Here is a 15,825-nt window from a genome sequence, read left to right on the forward strand (position 1 = left end):
GTTTACTGGGAGATGGTGCAGGTGTAACTGGACTAGTGTTGGTCTAACTGGCATGGTACTGGTCTAACTGGCATGGTACTGGTCTAAATGGACAGGTGCTGGTCTAACTGGACTGGTGTTGGTCTAACTGGAGTGGTGCTGGTCTAACTGGCATGGTACTGGTCTAACTAGGCCTTTAAAATTGTGTTCATTTGCAGGGCTTCCTGAACAGAGGTCAGATCAGATAGAAGCTCCACAGCTGGACAGGAAGGGGAAGGAGAACACAGGGAGGGCAGGTGATGGATTGTGAGGGCTGGACTTTGGAGGTGTGTGGTCATCCTTCAGTGAGTTGTGACCCCCCCATAATGGCTGGCAGACCCACTTGTGGTGGGCCCCTGGTTGATAGCAGTAGCAATACATTTTAATGATCCTAAATCACTGGATAGGTGACTACATTTAACTTTGCTGAGGAGGTTAAAGGGGATTTATATTTGCCTCTGACAGGGTTACAGTGTAGTTTAAGGACAGTAGCTTTGCTTCAACATTATTTTATGGCGTGCTCCTAAACAGAATCATGTGACCACTTATTGGGCTCCCCATGGTCATACTTTATAGGTCTCTCCTTTAGTCCATTACCAGTGGAACATCGGCTGATCAGGAGTTTATTTATCTGTCTTCACACTGACATTAATGGAATACAGCAGCAACAACACACGTCGCTGTGCACACCCAGAGCAACTGGGGTTAGTGGGAGTTTAATTCATAATGTTCAGTTCAAAACATTTAAAAAAAAAAATATATATATATTTTCAGGTATGATAAGATCATACTTTAACTGAAAAAGAGGTTTAGAGTGAGTTTATGCCAACATTTATCAGACGTGTAGTAGGATAACAAAAACAAGCTTTATATAATATGACCAGGTGTTTTCTTTCAGTAATTACCCATCTAGCGTAACTGTCCCGTAACCCCCCCATGTGATCAAAGGGCTTTCCTTAACGAAACCACCCACAGACTCTTCTTCTGTCCTGCTGTTGTGCACCATGTCAACATTTTGTAATGCTCTTGAAGATACACCTCGACTTCCCCCTCCTGTTATGGGCTGCATTCCAAACCCAGCATGACTGAATGCCTAATTTCACAAGCAGAAATCCTTTCGATCTGAACTGTTCCAAATACTCCATTCTGTCCACAAACGTTTGTCTAGCACCGTCTTATCAGTTCTTTTCTCTAGAAACATCAGTAACTCACATCAACTAAGTGACTTCTGGAGCACACACACTTGGTTTTTATTTAAATCCTAATAAACTATAGCAATGTAAGAAGAAAGGAAAGTTAACATGCATGTCTTCATCCATCACTCCTGACGGTAGCATGGCCTTCTGTTGATGTCTCTGGGTAAACTGGTTATAATGGCTTACATTACTGGCAGCACTGGGTTTTCTGGTTAAAATGCATTTCAGGGTGTTGAACCCCTAAACTGTTTGTTTGCTGTTGATCCTGAGGAGGGGTCTGCAGGTTTGTGGTGTCTAGGAAAGGCCCCTCGGGCCCTAAAAGCAACAGCACATGGATAAGACGTATCTTCTACACACAAGCCAAGTCTTTGATCCTAGCGGATGGAAAAGCCTGGGTTGTCCCTCCTCCTCTTTGCTCTGCTATAATCTCCATTTTATGCCTGCTTTAATGATCCCCTCTTTTTGAGTTGTTAGAAAGAAGGCAGTCGGCACGGAAGCAACAGCACTGCAAAAACTGGCTTTACAAAGCAAAATCTGTCTGTCTTTTAACAGTACAGTAATGAGATTACAGGTGTTAAACGGATGGCTAAGTTCAGCGTCATGGTCGCTAAAGTAGAAATGGATGAAAAGGATATAACAGTGAGATTAACAGATTGATATTGAGTACATATATGTGGTAACCTCACACCGTGTGAATGGGGACTTTAACGAAGCAAAAGTTACAGTTGGTTTTTACTGAGTGTGGTTAGTAGTGGGCGGCACAGTGGCACAATGGTTAGCGCTGTTGCCTCACAACACGGCGGGTCCGGGTTCTCTATGCGGAGTTTGCATGCTCTCCCCGTGTCCGCGTGGGTTCTCTTCGGGTTCTCCGGCTTCCTCCCACCTCCAGGTTGATTGGCCGGTCCCACATTGCCCGTAGGAATGAGTTTGTGTGTGCGTGTTTGTATGTCTTTGTATGTGGCTCCGCGGTGCACTGGCGTCGTGGCCGGAGTGTCCCCCGCCTTGCGCCCTATGCCACTATGTTTGTAGTTACAGTAATAGTTACATGAGAAGTTATATTAGTAGTTATTTTAGTGGTTACATTAGTAGTTACATTAGTAGTTACATAAATAGTTACATTAGTAGTTACACTAGTAATTACATTAGTAGTTACAGTAGTAGTTACATTAGTAGTTACGTTAGTAGTTACATGAGTAGTTACAGTAGTAGTTATATTAGTAGTCATATTAGTAGTTACGTTAGTAATTACAGTAGTAGTTACATTAGTAGTTACATTAGTAGTCATATTAGTAGTTACGTAAGTAGTTACTTTAGTAGTTACATTAGTAGTTACAGTAATAGTTATATTATTAGTTACATTAGTAGTTACATTAGTAGTTACAGTAGTAGTTACATTAGTAGTCATATTAGTAGTTACATTATTAGTTACATTATAAGTTACATAAGTAGTTACATTAGTGGTTATATGAGTAGTTACAGTAGTAGTTACATGAGTAGTTACATTAGTAGTTATATTAGTAGTTATATTAGTAGTTACATTAGTAGTTACATTAGTAGTCATATTAGTAGTAACATTAGTAGTTATAAATCAAGGAAGTAGCACTGAGGTAGTGGGCAATGACTGCACAGCATATCGATACACATATCGATAAACTTTTAGGATAAGATAAACCTTTATTTGTCCCAATTATATAAATTATTGATATAAATCTGAGGAAATGTGTAATATTTTACATATTGAGGTTGGTGGTCTGTAGATAATACTCAACAGTCAGTAACCAGAGTGTTGTCTGACCAATGAGGTAGAGGTTAAATTGGTCGTAGCTGACAGGGTCGGCATGGTGGCGCAGTGGGCAGCCATGTTGCCGTACAACAAGGTCGATTCCCGTGCTGTCCGGAGTTTGCATGTTCTCCCTGTGTCTGTGTGGGTTCTCTCCAGGTTATCTGGCTTCCTCCCACCTCCAAAAACTTCAGACAGAGTTTTTGGAGGTGCACTACCGGTGAATTGGTCATCCTCAAATTGCCGTAGGTGTGAGTTGTGTGTATAACCAGAGACACCATAACAATGTTGATTTTCATAAATGACCTCAGAAAGAAAAAGTAGATGCAAATCATCTTCAACCAAACTCCCTGGTGAGTGTCGGTTATTATCATCAGAGTTGCACCTTTCATTAAATTTCCACCAAGAGCAATTTTATTTCTTCTACCCATCACATTTAATTGCATCTCATTTATGGGATTAGGAACTAACCTTAAACTTGTCATGTTTAAAATTTGTACATCCTCTAAATAAACGTTATTGTTTTATTTGGATTGTCATTTCCTAAGGTGTTAAAATGACTAAAAGAAGTCCAGATTAAATCTTTATTTGTTGCAGTGTTGAGTTTTGATTGGCTGCAGGTTGAGGTGATTAGATTGGTTTGACAGAGACTCTCCTGAGTCACATTCGTCAACAACACCTAGCCGTCACATTGATCTTTCTTATCGTCACCTACCAACCTGCATCTGTCGGTATTATTGTCTTTCCTCTCTGTGATATTCAGTCTACCATTGTCTTTTTATCAGTTTCATTCTGTTCCACACCTTAATAACATACCAGGCCTTTTTTTTAGATTTGTTAGATTGGCCATTACTCCATCATCATTCATCTCATCACTTCAATGATATTTCAATTTACACCAATCAGATTCTCTGGGGGAGGGATCTGGAGCAGTACGTCTTCATTGCTTCCACCCTCAGCTACTCTTTAAGGCTTCTATATCATTCTCCCTCTGTCCTTGTGTCCATTTCTGAGACTGTGCTCTGTCACCACATATCCCTCCCTTCTCCCTTTCCATTTCCTTTTTGTATTACTAGGACAAGGACATGGAATCAATGTCAATGATGCGTGCAAATGGCTTGTAAATATAGTCAGAATACCTTGGGACATTGTTGTCCTGCAGCAGAATGCGTCTTACCCTCAAGTCTTTTGTCCTTGTATACTGATAGAACACCAACATGTCAAGCAACTTATGCTTTGAAGGCATCATCAGCTATTTGACTTATCAATGGACGTATAAAGTTCCATGTAAAACATCTGACATGCAGAGGTGTGGCTTGGTACGATGGACATAGAAAAACGTAGCCACCATTAGGATAGTTTTCCTTTAAAAACAGCATCTCAGACCATTTTGTCCTACATTTCAATTTAAAAGTGAATTCCGTGTCTGGAACAAAACTCTGCAACCTTTCTTTAGTCCTTCTTCAGGTAAACATTTCTGTCTTTCTTTTCGCCTGCACAGGGAAGTGTAACATCGTAAATGCCTCTGGAAGCGTCTTTATTCCCATATGTGTGACTGATTGGGTATCCTGCTCTACCTTCTGGTCCAGTTGTGCGTTACACCTCTGTTTCAGAGAATCTCCGAGGAGTCCAGCAGCACATGGTACTCCATTTGAATATAATCCAGACATGGTCTAACAAAAGTCTCCAGCAAATAACTCCAAGCCTACCAACCTTTACAGAGTAAGCAGATTGTTGGTGCCCCAATTTTCTAGGTGACATTTCCCCCCCCCAGTGTTCTCTGAGACTGTTACATAATATATGCAAACTAATTCAAATCACATGTTTTCTGACTACCATATTTTTGTCACATTTGTGCTTACTTACAGCCAATATTATTTGTTCAATATAGGAGAAAAACAATGTTCACTGTGTCAATAATTCATCAGTGACAGTTTTGATCAGATTCAGCACAGACGTGTAGAAACACTTGTAATTCTAGATCCGCACAAGTACAAACAAATTCCATGGACGGCTGTAGGACGGGATGCTGTATATACAGTAGGTGAGGTGGATTCCTTCAGTTTTATCCCATACTTTTGCCATAACTTTCATCAATAATTAAGTTTATTCTTAAATGTATTCATTTTGAGTGGTTTCTAGGCATTAACATCTCCGGCCAGTCCAGAGCCTTCTCCAACTCCGTGCATCCAATCAAGCTCATCCATTCTCCTTTGTTTCTCAGTCACCTGTAACTCAACTCCACTCAATCTAGACTCCATTCAGCCCTCAGGTGTCTGCCAGATTCTTACCATTCTTTCTACTTTCCAGCATCCCTGCTTCTCGCCTATTACCTTGTACTTATTCTGCCCAATCCATGGACTCTGTCTGTTGCCTACCCCTCATCTGATTTGTTTGCCTGTTTGATCTCATTAGTTGGTATTCTGAGCTCTGCTTTTGCATTAAATGCAAACTTTGATTCTGTATCTACCTCCTGTTGTGCCTTTGTGTTCCATCTGCCAGTTTTACAGAACTGTGACAAGTAATCAATTGCAAGGGATTTGATGATTAGGCACAGTGCCCGTCCGAGCAGTAACTTGTGTACTGAGAGTGATCACCATTCATACGATCATTCATGCCAATGGATCAGCCATTGAAAGCAAACAGAGACACAGTGTCTTCCTCAGGAACCATTCAACTTGTAGGCTACAAGGGCCACTGAGCAATATATTCTACATTTACATGCACATTTAACCTTCTGATGGCAGTAATTCAAAGAGCCAGCAGTGCACAGCCAGTAAATGATCAAACCAGCGGCCCCTCGCATTTGTTAACTTATGCCTATTTCATGTCCCTGAGCAGGTTATCAACAAATCATAGTAGTTATACAGAGGACAACGCCCAATGAGAGTTAAAGACGTCTAGGTAGCAATGGAGACAAGAGAAGCGACAAAAAAGGAAAGTGAGAGGAAGAGACATGCTGGCTATTGCCACCTGCCACCCCCCCACCCCACCCGCTGCATCCAAAACCACAGCTGACAAATTAGTACAGGGACATAGAACATAGGCACAGTCCCTGAGCGACAATGTTAACAATACACACACACCACTCCGTAGAGAGTAAGTGTGTGTGTGTGTGTGTGTGTGTGTGTGTGTGTGTGTGTGTGTGTGTGTGTGTGTGTGTGTGTGTGTGTGTGTGTGTGTGTGTGTGTGTGTGTGTGTGTGTGTGTGTGTGTGTGTGTGTGTGAGGGGGTGAAGCAGTGGGAGGAAGCAGAGGAAACTCTGGCAAAGACTGAGGCTGTATAGCCTAAAAAGGGCAACTGTGAACAGCTGCATATCATCTGCATAAATTCCCGTCATCATTCCAGGTGAGCAGAACCTGTCATTGTGTTTTTGTACTTCAGACTGCATGTCGGACCCTTCGACCAGTTCAGGGCCACTGGCTGTGGTTCTGTTAGGTGGACTGTGGCAAATAGTCTGGTATAACACTGAATGATAAAGAAGGAGTTTGGGTTAGTGTCCGGCTTGGTTTAAAGTACTGTTTTGGTCCCATTGGTCCTCATTACCATTGGAAATTATATTATACATTTTATACATTATACATATTTTACATGTTGCCAGTGTTTTTGATTTGATGCTGATTCACTTTTCTGTAAGTACAATCAATGTCCTGTGTAACCCATGTTAAAATAAGACATAATTAGAAATAAATAGTTGAACAAAAGCTGTATAAATGAATTTGGATTTATTTAATATCAATTGATTATTAGAGTTAATTAAAATGTTAATTTGGCAATTATTTAATATTTAGAATTTAAGTTTGCTGACAGAAAATAACGGCGCTGCCCCTTCATGGGATTAGTTAACAAAAGCGCAACACCTGAGTGAAAACCTGAGGGAGAGATCAGAGGAGGACTCAGAAACGAGCGTTGAGTGATTAACAGGAAAAGCAGTGATTCTATGAGAACTTAGGTTTTGGTCAGGTTTTTTGTGTTGGATTGGTCTGCCATGTGCAGGCCTGCACATGGCAGACTCAAGATGTGGATTCACGATGGCGAGCCAGACCCGGACCCTTGACTCCATCCTCTTCGTAACTTGCTGCAGAGCGGTAGGAGTATTGGAGTAGTATTTGAACTGAACTGAACTGAACTGGGACCAAATTGAACTGTTTTGGACTGAAAGAGAAACTTCATTGGACTCCTCATTGAACCGAACATTTGATTTTACAGTTGGACTTGAATTTTAATTGAAAGTGTCATACTTTTATTTTCATATGTTTAAGTTTCGGAATGTGGTTCAAACTGTGGTCCACTTTGATTCATTTGAGTTTAAAAAGTATTTGATTAAAAGAAGAAAAAGAGTTAACTTAGGAAGAAAGCAGGAATCCTAAAATATGTGCAATCTAATTAAATTAGATTAAATTAAATTAGCATTACTGAAGTAATTTAGGTGAACTAAAGAAATAAACTAAAGCGTAAAATATTTATTTATTTATGTTTACTTTATTATCATTAACCTGCAGGGTATTTGGTTTGGTGTACTGTGTTTTATATGTGTGTTCTAATGTTCAGTAAATTGCCGACCTTTTCTATTCAAAACGACGGTCTCTGGTGTATTTATTATTGCTCCCCACTCCTTAGAACCTGGAACTGGTCCAGTACCAGTTAGTGGTGTGAACCGGTGCTACACCTGGTTCTGTTAGAGTATGTCAAAAATACCTGCACCAAATTGACGTGAGAGAAAATAACCGTCAACAAAGTTTCCAGTTCCAAACACATTGTAGGAAGAAATTACGTAAGTAGAGACGCGTTTTCCATCCAAATGCCCTAATCCGTCCCAAGCCCCCCAAAATTCTGACACAAATGTTTTATAAAGCATAGAAATGCATCAAAACATGTAAAAAATACATGTTACGACTAGATTATTACACAATAAATGAGAGTTGAGCATAATGTAAAAAAAACAAAGAATAGAGTAAAGAATAAAATGATGGTCATTTACCTTTTAACTGCTGTCCTCATTGTTTTTTGCGCTCTTTGGTTCATGCCCTCTTGCCCCCCCATGAACAACAGAGTGAATTCCAGTCCTCCTTCTGAACTTCTCCATCCACCCACGCGACGCCTTAAACTCCTTAAACTTCCTTTTGTTTTAATAACGTGGTGATTGTAGATGCATTACGGCCATATTCTTTGGAGAGATCAACCAAACGCATCCCTTTTTCAGGCTTTTCTATCATCTCTTGATTTGTTTGTACGGACAAAAAAACTCTTTTCTTGTTTCATTTCCTCTTTTCTCCGTCACTTTCTTGGGGTCCATAGTGAATACTCTAAAAGTTTACGTAAACTATCAGAACACCTCACGGGTCGAGGGCCAAATGACGAGGACGCTGCATAAACACCTATCTAGCTCCACACAGAGGTCCCTCTTAGCCAATGGGATGCCAGGATGACACTAGGTAATAGCCAATGGCAGAGCAGCTATGAAAATGTTGCGTTCAGGAACCTTTGGGAGCTGTGAGTATCAGCCCATACTGTGTTTTTACCTTTTTAAAGTCAAAATTTCTTTCGTAACTAGAGGCAATATTTTCCTGTTTAAGTGTTTCATAAGTAGAAAATTTCGTAAGTAGAGAAGCCACTGCAGTTCTATTAGTAATCATCTTATCATTTTATCTTTTAATGGGTCACGTTGTTGTCAGAACTTCATGTGAAAAATCTCTTAAAGGAAAAAGTTTTCCCAGCCTAAAAACAACACTGAGGCCTACAGAGAAGTAGATGTTTAGTTTCTCACCATGTCTCCCCTCCAAATATAGTTTCTGCTGACAAGAAAGGAGACTGCCTTACATCCTGAGGAACACACACACACACACACACACACACACACACACACACACACACACACACACACACACACACACACACACACACACACACACACACACACACACACCAAAAGAGGTCACAGAGGCTTTTTGCTACTCTTTACACCCCTCTCATTCTGAATATTTTACATGGAGAATAACACCGCTGTTATCTTCCGTTTGCCCTTCATCATGACATGTCGTGTCAGCGTACCCTCAGCCTTGGGTTTTTATGTCTGTCTGACTGCCATCAAATAACATCGGGCTCTTCACCTGGTCCAAGGATCTCTAAGGATCAGGTGAAGCGCCTGGTGAGATGATTAAGTCCAAAACAGCCCAGTGGTCCTTTTTTAGACACTAGAAAGTTCAACAGTACAGACGACCATCCAACCATTTTCTTGTAAACTAGATGGCTGTAATCCTCTCAACTACCCTGGAGTTACCCCAGAGCTGATCCCAGCTGGCTGCAGGTGAGAGGTGGGGTACACCCCGGGTGTGTTGTCGGCTCAACACGGGGCACATGAAAGACAAACGACCATTCTTACAGTTTGTAACCCATCAGTTGCACTGAAGTGCATCATCCACATAGAGAGGAATAGAACCTGGAACCATCTTGCTGTGAGGCGACAGCGCGACCCACCACACCCCCCTAGCACAGACGTCATGTACGACAAACTAATATATTAAGTTATGCAGTAGCTATTTATCCCGTGTTATTACATACACACCCTGCAAAATTTATGTTTTAACCTTTTCAAAGAGCAAAGATGAACAACCCTAAAAATCTCTGCAGCTGTTACATGACAATAAATAATTCTACATAATGTTTACTGCCCTGAACTCAGACCTACACTGCATTTTGTGGAAATTGCTTCAGGATTTTATCATGTAGCAGCATCCGTGTGGATCGCAGAATCTACTTGGATCAGCAATAAATTTTCATTAGTTCTTTCCAGCGTAACTCCTCTCCTAAAGTCTGTTGAAATTCATGCAGTAGTTTCTGTGCAATTCTACTGAAAAAAGACCCAAAAACCAAAACCATGCACCTGATCAACCTGACAAAAATGACCTCTTGAGAGGCAAGAAAAAATCACCCCATAAAACTACGTATTTTGATCTTACAGATTTGAGTCGTCTGTATCGACACTTCAACCCATGTCCCCCAGAAAAACCTATGGTCATCATCTGTGCCATTTGCATCTCTCCATACCATAAGAAGGAAAGCTATTTCCTTCACATACTACCCCCATAGTACTTTATTTGATCTGCACCTTGAACACAAGTATTAACTGCCCCTTAGGGACTATTTTCATGTCAGTGAACGTCATTGTCACAAGGAGGCGGTGTTTGTACCTGAATCAGAGAGCCAGTTCCCCGACAAACAGAACAAGGACTTCGACTCCACTGAGGTACACACAGACATGTTTGCATTATTTTTGACATTTAAATCCACCGAGGGAATATTTGCTGGTCACATAATCTGTAGACTCACAGGGAATAATGTGTTATAAATCTGGGACAAGATTGTGATGAAGGCGCCAAAATGGGGCATTACGTGAGAGCGGTGGGGCCCGACACAACGGGGTCCGGGTCAGACTCCCGTTTGTCTCCTCTCACTGTCTTTAATTACGATCACAAGCGATCTTATCCGGTTTAATTTGAGCCTGTTTTAAACTGAAAATGAGGACATGCACACACCGAGTTGTGTTTATGTTTGACCTAACAGCGTCTCAGTTATATATCTGTTCTGTAAAGGCACAATTACATCCATGCAAATGTAACTGTGCCTTGAATTTACCAACTACATGATGGGGAACATGTTTTGAAGGCAACAACCCCAATAGTCTGACTATAACCATAAAGACACTGACTCTATCTGGCCTAACTGCCACTCTCTCTCTGCCTCTCTTTCTCTGACCCTGTTCTTATCTTCCTTTTATTTCTTTTCCACCAAACCGGTCAAAGCAGATGGCCACCCAAAAGAGTCAGGGTCCTGCCAGTATCTACCCTGTAAAAGTTTTCTCGTCAATTTAGAATTATATTATATTTTAGGAGGTTTTTCTTGTTCTACGCTAAAATAAGACAACCTGTGTGTTCCAAAACTTGTTAAGCTACAAGTAGGAAACATGCTTCAGAAGGTTTGTAACAGATATCAATCATAATATAAGACATGTACATGATCACATGTACACGTTAATGTACTGTTAATGTACACGTATTCAGCAAACAGGAACACACTTCACACAGAACGCTTGAGGAGCCTGTTCCCCAGAAGACAGGCTTCTGCGCTCCTACACATCCATCAAACCTAAGCTGAGATGCCAGTGTCTCCATTCTCTGCAATACTGGATAAAGCTTTTTGATCAGGAAGGACATTCAATAGTTTGTGTTTTATTATGCAGCTCTTTGGCCATATGCAAACTGAATTGTAGTTGCAAATATACCTCCAATAAATATATTCAAACGCTTCCTGTTTGAATCGACTGTCGCAACATTTTCCAGACGACTAACCTGCAGGTGGGAAGTTGAGGAATGAGTGGAAAATGTCAGCGACGCAAAGTGTCTGTCAGAAGTCAAGATGAGAAGCAGCTTATTGATGTCAACTCAATACCAAAAAACATATTATCAATGTTGACAGATAGCTAAAAATGGATGGCGGCTTTTTAATGCTTTATTTAGCTAACGACTTAGTAAATTTCATTCTCCACACCAGCCAGAGGACTGACAGCGGCTGGATGTGTGGTTGCCTAGAAACAGCCAGAGGACATTATCAGTGCCAGTGTGTGAGCAGGGCTCTCAAATGAAAGGAACTGGTGCACTTCATGGTTCTGAGGCTCACAAGTGGACAGACTGTTACTCAGAGAGGTATCATGATGCTTTGTGGAATTACTGCTTCCTGTGCATGAAAATACAGAATTACTGACACTTTAGTTGTGATGAGGCCAAGAGATAAAAATAAAGTGATTCGTTTAGATAATTTAAGTATGCCTAAGTTTTTAGAAATATTGCAATATTTGGAGTGGAAAAAAAGTAATTTCCCTACTGGGATTACTAAAGGACTGATTTATTTATTTGATTCGATATATTCTGTTTCTGGCTCATGAGCGCTGTCATTGGTATAATTTTCGAAAGAAATCCAAATAATATTAAATGAGGAAATATACTGAAAAAATTTCACCCACTTTATTTGCGGTGAGCACAATGCTTTTAAGTAGAAGGGATTAACATGCTCCCATCCCATATTTATATATTTGTTTAAACATTTATGTATGTATCTATGTATATATGTGTGTGTTTATTTATTTATTACTCATTTACATCTTATTTGTAGATATTCGGGTCTTGGACCTGAAAGTGTCCCCCAGCAGAGATCAGTGTCACCATTAGCTCCATCTTCATGTAGAATAATCGGTGCCAGTCTGAGGGTGACCCCTCCCTTGTCAGTGCCCCTTTGTCCTCCTGGAATGACTTGGGAGTCTTTGAGACTGAGGTAGAGGATGACTGCATGAAGCTGACGAGCGTATTTCAATTACCCACAACAGAAATACCACAAAGTTATTAACTCCAAACTCTTTTTGCATAATCGCTCAAAAGGTTGGCGGCACATGCAGCAGTGTAACCCATCTCTTCCTCCCCGAGGCCACAGACTTATCATTCAGCCCTCGTATAATAGAGACATTAATGCAGATGGAAATGGGGCCAGGCTACCAGCCCGACTGGATCAGACAGCCTTCATTTTTCCAGGAGGTTCCGTGCTCGATGGTGAAAAATGAAATTGAGGTTTACAGGGAAATGCAGAGCGTTTTATTATTTAATAGCCATTAATTTGTCCAGCATTGTGTACTGATAGGATGTGATGTTCCATCATCCTGAATTTGTATCTTGATTGTCTTTTCCTGTGTCTGTGTCCAGGCGTGATGCTCTGGGTTTCTCATCAGCTGCACACCGGTGACCTGTCCACCCATCATGCCCTGCAGCATCCATTTCACAGCTGGAATCTTCACCGGGTTATTCAGTGTGCTTTGAGGTACTAATTTTATTCCAGCCATTTCTTTAAATTTTTCCTCATGTGCATTTCACCCCTGCTGAGACTGGTCCTGTGTCTCAGGGCCACTCCTCACCTGTGGACTCTGCTTTGCTTGTATCATCATTCCTTCTTTCCTGCCCTGCTCTACACTTTAACTTCAAATAAAGTTGCTTTCTATTTTTTAATGCATCACAACAAATATATTCACTGAGGTTGAACAAAATTAAATGTGTCTATTGCTAATTTAGGTTGAAAGGAGTTCTGGTATGTTCCTGCCATGGTTTTTATCACCATTAAAAACACATTTAAAAACTTGCACAAGTTAAGGTGTTATTTTTAACATCCTCCATCTCCAGTTTTTTTATTGATACTAATCTGCTGCTGAATAATGTGAAGTCGATGATCCTACCTTTGCGATGGTCTCATGGAACTTGAACAGTGGGTCCAGAGTCTCTGGCAGCTCAGCAGTAAACTGGACCTCTGACAGGAAGCTGCCGACCTGTGGTGAACGAGACATTGATGACACATTGGAATTACTTTATGTTATTTTCTTCCTTTTCAAGTCATTATTCTATGTAGCACAATGAAGACAGCATTTTTGTCAGTGTCTTTTCTAACATACTTAATTTTGTTCTATTCTAAACTGGGAAACAGTTGGATGGCCTGTGAAGCTTTTAATAGGAAAGATAAATAATCACTCAATGATCCCAAGGACACTATGATGTCAGGATGTTCTGTTCTGCTGTCAAATACACATAATTACACCAGTAGTTATCAATGTAAGTCCAAACCACTGTGTAAACTTTGTTGATTTAAAAAAAAAAAGTCAGTCATATTATGCAGAAAGAAATGTAAAGCTTCAAACACTCAAATTCTACTCAGTGTTGATTGGAAACACATTCAACAATCCCAGCCCGTCTGACTGCTGTGACATGTTTGTAACACGATGTTCTCATTTTACAGAGCCGGTTGAAGTTGAGAGGCTTTCAGCTGATGAAGGATGGTGTGGTCATGTGGTCGTGTTTAGTGTGATAGAGGACAGAGAGTAGTGCCACGGGGGATATTCTGTGAAGAGCAGTAACAGGTTCTAGTTTGGGACACTCCGGATGCAACACCAGTGCACAACGGATGGGTGATGAACTGAGATCCTAAACTAGTGTTACTTTACTAACAAAGGATATATGTGGTCAATAATTGGAAGTTGACTGATTTTTAAGATTTCAGTAGCTGCTGTCACTTTATTTTTTAATGATGATTAATTATACACACGCTACAGGGCAGACTTCCATGAAACGTGGAGAACAGGTGGACCATGGTCAATGGAATGTCAAGTGTGGAGGCACAAAGATGCAGGACTTCTATCCACTTTGTTTGACATTGTAAAGCCTCCTGAAACATAAACCCTACTATGTCGAGGGTTGGAACATAGACAAGATTAAAGATTAAGCACTTTATTTAGAGAGAGAGTAGAGAGTAGAGTAGAACTTTATTGATCCCTTAAGGAGGTTCCATAAGGGAAATTAATTTCTCCGCTGGACTACATACAGCACAGGGAGTACACAAAAACACAGAAAAAGCACACAAAGTAGCACCAGCACATAGATAGTAGCACCAACACCAAATAGAAAGAGAAAGAGTAATAAATAACCCAACAAGAATATACAAATAGAAAGGCATAAAGAGGGCATAGGGATAAAAAAGGGTCTAGCTTCATCCCGACCACAGAGCTGGCCCGTCTGATCAGCTTCCTCCATCCTGGAGAGATCCGCCTTGGTCACACTCCCTCCCAAACACACCACAGCGAACAACAGGACGCTGGTGACCACAGACTGGTAGAACATCCACAGGAGCTTCCTGCAGACGTTGAATGCCCTCAGCCTCCTCACAAAGTACATCCTGCTCTGTGCTTTCTGGTCCAGCTGCCTCGTGTTGCTGGTCCAGTCCAGCTTGTTGTCCAGCCACAGCCCAAGATATTTATAGGTCTGCACAATCTCCACCTCCCCCGTTCCTATCAGAACTGGTCTAGGTTGGGGTCTGTACCTCCTGAAGTCAATGAGCAGCTCTTTAGTTTTGGAGGTGTTGAGCTGCAGACTGTTGCTGTGACACCAGTCAACAAAGTCCTTCACCAGGCATCTATACTCCTCCTCCTCATTGTCATCTGCGAACTGCGATGTGACAGTTCTGAGTTGTAGCAGAAGTCCGCCGTGTACAGGGAGAAGAGGATTGGGGACAAGACAGTCCCCTGTGGAGCACCAATTTGTCCACACAATGGGGAAATTTACTTTATACTCCGCACTTGTACATGCATATACAGTGTATATATATATATATATATATATATATATATATATATATATATATATATATATATATATACACAATTTATCTGCAGTGGCTGAGGTGAGCTTACACCTCCCACTGTCAGCTCATACTCCGAGGATGTCTGGTGGGAGCGGGAATCGAACCACCGATGGCTGGGCGATGTCTGGTCTTAAGACGTCTGCTCTACCGCTGAGCCACTGTCGCCCCAAAGAAAATGGATGTATAGAATTAGTTGCTTCAAGTTGCTTTTAAAACCTTGAATGCTGAGAGAAAGATGTAAAAGACAAACAGGGTAGGGTCATCCCATCCAAAAGAACTCGAGTTGTGCAGGTATCAGTAAATCTGCTGGAACATTCACAAATAACTGTGATTGTGTATTCTGGTTGTCTGTGTTGTGTTTTGTGTTGGTGATATGACTGTTGTTGCAGTGTGAATGTGTTACAATAATGGACATGACTGCTATACTGTAAGAGCGTGGGAATATCTTTGCAACTGCAACGCTGCTAGTTAGGGAACATTAACTGTTGTGTATTTATTAGACTAGTATGTTTGACGTCACATATTTAAATGCCCCAAAGTCAGAAGACAATGTGTTTGTGCAACTTTGGAGTAACTAAATGAAAAACACGTCAGATGTAAAGAAATG

General features: G+C 41.0%; 1 protein-coding gene across 1 annotated transcript in view; it reads right to left on the reverse strand.

The window, feature by feature from the left end:
- Window positions 1–15,825, reverse strand: part of LOC137598558 (inactive N-acetylated-alpha-linked acidic dipeptidase-like protein 2) — a 428,247-nt gene that overhangs the window by 75,988 nt on the left and 336,434 nt on the right. The window contains exon 14 of the mRNA XM_068318829.1: window positions 13,267–13,356. Coding sequence (XP_068174930.1) covers window positions 13,267–13,356 — 90 coding nt within the window. The remainder of the gene's footprint in view (window positions 1–13,266; window positions 13,357–15,825) is intronic.

The sequence above is a fragment of the Antennarius striatus genome, chromosome 7, assembly GCF_040054535.1.
Source record: "Antennarius striatus isolate MH-2024 chromosome 7, ASM4005453v1, whole genome shotgun sequence".
Taxonomy (NCBI): Eukaryota; Metazoa; Chordata; class Actinopteri; order Lophiiformes; family Antennariidae; genus Antennarius; species Antennarius striatus.